At 40.4% G+C, this 8,137-nt stretch overlaps 1 protein-coding gene across 2 annotated transcripts in view; it reads left to right on the top strand.

Moving 5' to 3' along the window:
• Window positions 1-4,050: 4,050 nt before the first annotated feature.
• LOC143631931 (leucine-rich repeat receptor protein kinase HPCA1-like) overlaps window positions 4,051-8,137 on the top strand; it is a 28,396-nt gene continuing 24,309 nt past the window's right edge. The window contains exons 1-8 of one of the 2 annotated variants that reach the window (XM_077100546.1): window positions 4,051-4,268; window positions 4,338-4,455; window positions 5,229-5,300; window positions 5,382-5,456; window positions 5,527-5,598; window positions 6,397-6,558; window positions 6,627-6,701; window positions 7,190-7,261. In XM_077100546.1, the coding sequence (XP_076956661.1) occupies window positions 4,190-4,268; window positions 4,338-4,455; window positions 5,229-5,300; window positions 5,382-5,456; window positions 5,527-5,598; window positions 6,397-6,558; window positions 6,627-6,701; window positions 7,190-7,261 (725 nt within the window). In that variant the 5' untranslated portion in view covers window positions 4,051-4,189. Of the gene's footprint in view, window positions 4,456-5,228; window positions 5,301-5,381; window positions 5,457-5,526; window positions 5,599-6,396; window positions 6,559-6,626; window positions 6,702-7,189; window positions 7,262-8,137 lie in introns of both variants that reach the window. The other variant, XM_077100545.1, reaches the window with a different exon arrangement.

The following is an 8,137-nucleotide window of genomic DNA, read 5'->3' as shown; positions in this document are numbered from 1 at the left end:
TCCTGAGGATCTCTTGTTTACAGACACAAAAAAGTGGTGGTGGCTCTTATTGAGCATGACCCCTTGATAAGGAGGTGGAGACCTCCTTATATAGAGAGTCTCATGGCCACCATCATGGTACCCTAACGGGCCTAGCCCAGTTAGGGTTACCTCCACAAAACCCCCTCAGCCCAATAACATTGTATTAGTCCATATAATAAAATAAGCCAAACATAATAAATTTAGGACCGTAAAACCGGGTTTAGTACCATACCCCTACAAGCCCCCCCAAGTCCAGCGTTGCTCCTGGGCGCGCAAGCGTCTAGGTGGAGCGCTGGACTTTATGAGGTGTGTTAGACTATGAGGCGGTTTTTTCCCTTTTCTTTGGCCTTGTCTTTATTGTCTTTGAGTTTTGGGAGGTTTTCTTCATGATGGTGACATGTTGCGGTCCTTATGATGATGATGGTGCCCTGGCTTAAATAAGATATGGCACGCATCATAGTGGCGCGAGGCCTGATAAAAGATGGGGCGCGCATCTTGATAATAATGTAACATAACTTGCGCGCGAGGCAGCTTATGAGTTATGAGAATAATAAAGCCTGCGCGCGAGGCGACTTACGGATCTGTGAGTAATAAAAACTGCGCGCGAGGCAGCTTATAAGCTATAAGAATAATGAAGCTTGCGCGTGAGGCGACTTACGAGCTATAAGAATAATAAAGCTTGCGCGTGAGGCGACTTACGAGTTATAAGAATAATAACAGCTTGCGCGCGAGGCGTCTTATGAGCTGTATGAATAATAAAAGCTTGAGCGCGAGGCGTCTTATGAGCTGTATGAATAATAAAGCCTGCGCGTGAGGCGACTTACGGGCTGTAAGAATAATGAAGCTTGCGCGTGAGGCGGCTTACGAGCTATAATAATAGAGCTTGCGCGAGTTGCGGCTTATGAGCTATAATAATAATGAAGCTTGCGCGTGAGGCGACTTACGAGCTATAAGAATAATAAAGCTTGCGCGTGAGGCGACTTACGAGCTATAAGAATAATAACAGCTTGCGCGCGAGGCGTCTTATGAGCTGTATGAATAATAAAAGCCTGCGCGCAAGGCGTCTTACGAGCTCTAAGAATAATAACAGCTTGCGCGCGAGGCGTCTTATGAGCTGTATGTATAATAAAGCCTGCGCGTGAGGCGACTTACGGGCTGTAAGAATAATGAAGCTTGCGCGTGAGGCGGCTTACGAGCTATAATAATAGAGCTTGCGCGAGTTGCGGCTTATGAGCTATAATAATAATGAAGCTTGCGCGTGAGGCGACTTACGAGCTATAAGAATAATAACAGCTTGCGCGCGAGGCGTCTTATGAGCTGTATGAATAATAACAGCGCAAGGCGTCTTACGAGCTATAAGAATAATAACAGCTTGCGCGCGAGGCGTCTTATGAGCTGTATGAATAATAAAGCCTGCGCGTGAGGCGACTTACGGGCTGTAAGAATAATGAAGCTTGCGCGTGAGGCGGCTTACCAGCTATAATAATAGAGCTTGCGCGAGTTGCGGCTTATGAGCTATAATAATAATGAAGCTTGCGCGTGAGGCGACTTACGAGCTATAAGAATAATAAAGCTTGCGCGTGAGGCGACTTACGAGCTATAAGAATAATAACAGCTTGAGTGCGAGGCGTCTTATGAGCTGTATGAATAATAAAAGCCTGCGCGCAAGGCGTCTTACGAGCTATAAGAATAATAACAGCTTGCGCGCGAGGCGTCTTATGAGCTGTATGAATAATAAAGCCTGCACGTGAGGCGACTTACGGGCTGTAAGAATAATGAAGCTTGCGCGTGAGGCGGCTTACGAGCTATAATAATAGAGCTTGCGCGAGTTGCGGCTTATGAGCTATAATAATAATGAAGCTTGCGCGTGAGGCGACTTACGAGCTATAAGAATAATAAAGCTTGCGCGTGAGGCGACTTACGAGCTATAAAAATAATAACAGCTTGCGCGCGAGGCGTCTTATGAGCTGTATGAATAATAAAAGCCTGCGCGCAAGGCGTCTTACGAGTTATAAGAATAATAACAGCTTGCGCGCGAGGCGTCTTATGAGCTGTATGAATAATAAAAGCTTGCGCGCGAGGCGTCTTAGGAGCTGTATGAATAATAAAAGCTTGCGCGCGAGGCGTCTTACGAGCTATAAGAATAATAACAGCTTGCGCGCGAGACGTCTTATGAGCTGTAATAATAGTGGAACTTGCGCGTGAGGCGGCTTACGAGCTACTTTATGTCCCGCGCCACGCGCAGATGTTGCATGCGCGTACGCGTAGGCTTTATGTCCCGCGCCGCGCGCAGATGTTGCATGCGCGTGCGCGTAGACTGTGATATGTGTGAGCATGTGATGCGTAAGCATGTGTAATATGCATGAGCATATGTGATGCGTGAGCATATGTGGTGCATGAGCATGTGGTATGAGGATTCCCAACCCTTAAGTTTGGCGTGTCCATATGGGATATTATGAGGATTCCCAACCTTGAAGTTTGGCGCGTAGCCATATGGGATATTATGAGGATTCCCAACCTTGAAGTGTGGCGCGTAGCCATATGGGATATTATGAGGATTCCCAACCTTTAAGTCTGGCGCGTAGCCATATGGGATATTATGAGGATTCCCAACCTTTAAGTCTGGCGCGTAGCCATATGGGATATTATGAGGATTCCCAACCTTTAAGTCTGGCGCGTAGCCATATGGGATATTATGAGGATTCCCAACCTTTAAGTCTGGCGCGTAGCCATATGGGATATTATGAGGATTCCCAACCTTTAAGTTTGGCGCGTAGCCATATGGGATATTATGAGGATTCCCAACCTTTAAGTTTGGCGTGAGGCCTGATGCGCGCATGCACGGCGATGGAGTGGTGACTCGCGAGTGCGCGTGCATGGCGGAGGTCTCTTGCGCAAAACCCACATGGTGGTTTCCGCGGTGGTTTCCACGGGCGCTCACGCATGTCGGCGGAATGGTGACCCGCTGGCGAGCATGCGTGATGGCAGTCTTCTGCGCAACACCCACATGGTGGAGGTCTTTTGCGCGAAACCCACTTGGTGGTTCCCGCGGCGGCACATGCACGGCTGCGGAATGAGAATCTGCGGGCGCGTGTACATGGCGGCGGAAGTCTGGTAATTTCCGGATCTGCAATTTCAGAGTCAGATCTGCAATTTTAGACCTAAAATCCAGGTCTGTAATCTAGATCTAGATCTGTAAATTAGATCTAGATAGATCTGAAGCTCGGAGCAGATTTAAAACCATCACAGATCCGGAGACCTGATCATTCGAATCAGGCCGTTTCTTTTTGCACAGATCTGGAAGCCTCTTTTAGATCTATGGATCTTTTTGAGCTTTAAAAGAACAAGCCTTGAAGCCTTTTCCTGTAAACTTCCAGATCTGGGTTTTTCCTGGGAGAGATCTAACAGCCGAGATGAAGATCGAAGGGTAGTTCGTTGCCGTCCCACGGATGGCGCCAATGTCGAAGCACGAAATGAATCTGACTTGATCCATGACGATGTTTCCACGGATTTTCGAGATGAACGAACCACGTCTTGATCTTCTTCTCCGGCTGCTTGAGACCAGCAATGGTTTTTTGGGGGTGTGGAGGTGACTGCTAAGATATCCTGATGATCTCTTGTTTACAGACACAAAAAAGTGGTGGTGGCTCTTATTGAGCATGACCCCTTGATAAGGAGGTGGAGACCTCCTTATATAGAGAGTCTCATGGCCACCATCATGGTACCCTAATGGGCCTAGCCCAGTTAGGGTTACCTCCACAAAACCCCCTCAGCCCAATAACATTGTATTAGTCCATATAATAAAATAAGCCAAACATAATAAATTTAGGATCGTAAAACCGGGTTTAGTACCATACCCCTACAGGTGTTATATCCAATGTGATGTTACGTCACAATAGGGGCTTTATGGCTTAAATGGGTGTCCCCCCCAACCCAATAGCATCCTGGGGGGTGGTGTTCCCGGCGCGCATGGTTAAGCCACTGTTAGGAGGACGTAGAAACTTTGTAACACATGTCTACACACAAGTGGCTATTCTTACTATTCAACAAGGCGACACAGTTGATTATTCAACTCTCTTCCATTATATACTACTGTCACTTGAAATCTGCATTATTTGGTTTGTTTGGTTCTAGTTTTATTTCCAACAAAAATCTGCCATTACTTTAAATGATGGGTTCAAAAATTGGGAAAATATTTTCAATCTTATGCATAATCGTTTCAGTAATATCAGCTCAGGATAATGATCGTAAGTTTTTTGTTCATCACGTTTCAGTTATAGGTGAATACAAATCTTACTATACTCGTATTTTTTTAGTTGCAAATCTTCAGGCTCTGAAGGATGCTTGGTACAACATACCACCCACCTGGGATGATGGTTCCGATCACTGTAATTGGCTTGGCATAACCTGCACATACGATCGAGTTACCAAAATGTTAGTCGATCATTTCTTTTTACCAGAGTTGGCAATATGTATCAACTGGATAACTGGTTGTGTTGGCCACAATACGCTTAAATATGTTAATACTATTAATTAATGGGTTAAATATGGTAACAAAATAATTTTAGTAGAATTTAGCCAAAATTTTATTTTAGACATTGACAATACCCGGCAAAACACGTACATGTTTATGACACAATTGAACATGTTTAATAAATAACACACACTATGTTAATTTTATATTTTTTCTAAAAGGTAATTAAATTAGTAGGTTTCATTATTTCTCTTTCTTGATAAATGAAATATACAACTGTGTTAATGAAATAAGATATATGATAGTTAAACAAGTTGTATTCATGTTTGATAACAGTGTTAATCCATCGTCTCTGACTTATTAATTAAACACGATAAGATCTATTTTGACATTCCTTAACCATGTATAAGAAAGGAGTTTATAGTTGCCATCTTAGTTTTCACCAACATACGGATGGCAGTAAAACCCGAACCCAATGGGAAAACCTGAAACTCAACATATATGGGACAGGTAAAGTTTTGAAATTTTTTCTGGGTCTGGGTTGGGTATACCCAACGGGTATTTTGTCAAAATCCGATAAGAAACCAAAAACCCGACATGTGATTAACCGATAAATACCTGACGGGTATGGGTCTGAGAATACCTAAACCCGACCAAAACCCAGCTCATTGTCATCCCTACACCGAGGAACAAAAACAGAATTATGATACTTTTTTCTCTGTTATCATCTCAGCACCTTGCCAAGCATGGAATTGAGGGGTGAGCTCCCAGAACACATCTGGGACTTTACCCAATTACAGATTCTGTAAGTCCTAATATTTCGTCTGTCATACTTTTGATGGTTTGCTTCTCAGCAATCTCTTAGGATTGTTTTCTACATATGTAGAGATCTCTCTTACAATAAAGGATTGATAGGATCAGTCACATTTAAGGTCGAAAATTTGAGGAGATTAACACACTTGTAAGTAAATTGTCATTCTATATATGAAAACGAAGCAGTTTGCTACTTATATATAATCTTGTATTTTCAGATTCCTAGTTGGATGCAGTTTCACTGGTCCGATTCCAGACACCATTGGAAACCTTGAAAATCTTATCTCTTTGTAAGAAATTTTCTCCCGGGACCCATATACCAACTAATCGAATAATTATAATAATTAAATAATTTTCAAAATCACTGTTAATTAATGGAGGGGACAAAAATATTTATCGGATGAACTCAAATGGACCTTTTAGAAAGAGACGTTTTGGCCTCATCATGCACTACACAAATGGGTATTTGTCACCTCCCCTGATTCGTTAATAAGACCATGCACAGTGATAGAAGGAGAATGGGGGAGGAGTGTGTCACGTGGGTTGTGAGTACTTGTGACGCCTAGTTAACAAAAAGATTGATTTATAATTATCTAATAAACATCCAAACCCAACTCGAATAGGATGCTAGATGATTATAATTAACATAATAATATTATACTTGGCATGATAATTATCTCTAATAATTTAATCTATGCACATTTTTCTGTTTATAATTACCAACTGCACGTTTAATCTTTCATTGCCTTGCACGCTAAAAAAGATCGTAACCGAAATTCCCAACAATGCTAGATTCAAATCTGTTGAGCCATATTGAAATATGCTGTGCCAATTTAAACTTGTAATTATTTGATTCATTTGTAATTTTAAGAAGTCATTGGCTATTTTGTTAATTATATTGGTCAACATGGTTATTGTGGTGATTATCCCTTTAAAAGTAGTCCCAAACTGTACTGTTTTAAACTGTGGTCCCAATCTTTTCAACATAACACCGCACAAAGACAATAACGAAATACTTACTTTTAAGATAGTGATTCTTACTCCATATGCTTATATATGTCAATGACTTTATATTCGGCATTGCATAGATCTTTGAACTCAAACAGCTTCACGGGACCAATTCCCGCTTCAATTGGCAATCTTAGAAATCTTGATTGGTTAGATCTCACTTCTAACAAGCTCACAGGGAGCATACCAGTTTCTAAGGAGGGTACACCTGGTCTTGACATGCTAACTAATGCAAAACACTTGTATGTTTTCTTTCCACTTTTTTTTGCTCGTAAAACCGAAGGTCACTTACGTTTTTGTTGTTTCTCAGTCACTTAGGAGACAACCAACTTTCTGGGGATATTCCACCTGGGCTCTTCAACTCAAACATGACATTGATTCATCTGTATGTTTCAGTTGATCTTATTAACGATAAATACAAAAAAGGGTTATTGAATTTTAATAATCCCAACTTTGATCGATTGGACAGGATTAATCACAATTAAACTTATTTTTCCCTTCTGACATTAACTGAAAGCCAATCCCGTTAGTTTTTTTATGACGTGCCATACTTATGTGACAAAAACAATGACGCTGACCAACACTGATCCCACGCCCGCTGGGTGCCGACGGTGATTGTAGAATTGAATTAGTGTTGGTCCACGCCATTGTTTTTGCCACATAGGCAAACCACATCATAAAAAACCTAACGTGGTTAGCTTTAATTTAGTGTTAGATTGTTGGAGGGAAATAGGTTGAAAGTTGGAAACATTTCTGTTGACATTAATCTCGGTCAATAGGTCAAAGTTGGTATTATTAAAATTCAATAACCCAAATTTTTTTTATGTAAAAACATATATAATCATTAGAAGTCGTTTTTACTCGATCTATCAGGTTATTAGAAAACAACAGGCTTATGGGCGCAATTCCTTCCACCCTCAGCCTTGTCACGTCTCTTCAAGTTTTGTGAGTATCTTCTTTTAAATAACTTGTATCTTTGGATATATATGGAATAGGGGAGAAAATGAACAGGTTGAATAATGGGCACATCAAGTCATATGGTCCATTCGATTTCTGAACTAACAAATAAGTGACTCATGTGACCACGAATAAAGTCGTATGACCTTATGGTCCCATTCAAACTGGTGTACACTCACTACAAGAATGTTAATCAGATACGATGATTTTGCATCCTATAATGACAATATGTCGTCTCAAAAGTAAGGAAGCTATAAGTACAATTTGTCGTCATTATAGATGTCATCACTATAGGATTGTCTATAGCAATGACATGACATCGTCTTAGGGTTCATTAGTAACTTTCTTGCTGTATAGAAACAAATATTTGATAAACTCAATATCCATCCATTAGCGACGACATGTTATCGCCACAGTTATTTACTAAAAGTTATTTAGTGAAATAAAATATATTATTTAGAGACAGCATGTTATCGCTACATAGGTTTTAAATATTTCAATTTTTCTACAACTTTTACCAATTAAGTTTCTAGATTTTTAAGAAAATAAAAACTGAACCGAAACCGATAGATTTTCTAGATTTTTTACCTAGTAAAATTATACATCCTCAAATCACAATACGTTAAATTAAATAACAAAAAACTAAACATTAAATTAAATACCTTAGATAATAGAAATACAAGCCATGAATTGTTATAACCAATTACTCACTTTCTTCATCCATATACATAGTAGCTCGTAAGACACTAATAAATTCAAATAATCCATATATATCACAAAATTCAAAACAAAACATCAACCAAATACACAAAATTCAAAATAACATCACGATAATTTACTGATTTTGTTGATTTCCCAAGTCTA

The sequence above is a fragment of the Bidens hawaiensis genome, unplaced genomic scaffold (genome assembly GCF_021521415.1).
Source record: "Bidens hawaiensis isolate Kalapana, Puna unplaced genomic scaffold, B.hawaiensis_p1.1 tig00006270_1, whole genome shotgun sequence".
In the NCBI taxonomy this organism is placed as follows: domain Eukaryota; kingdom Viridiplantae; phylum Streptophyta; class Magnoliopsida; order Asterales; family Asteraceae; genus Bidens; species Bidens hawaiensis.
The sequence above is the reverse complement of the archived record's forward strand: the minus strand, read 5'-3'. Positions and strand labels throughout refer to the sequence as shown.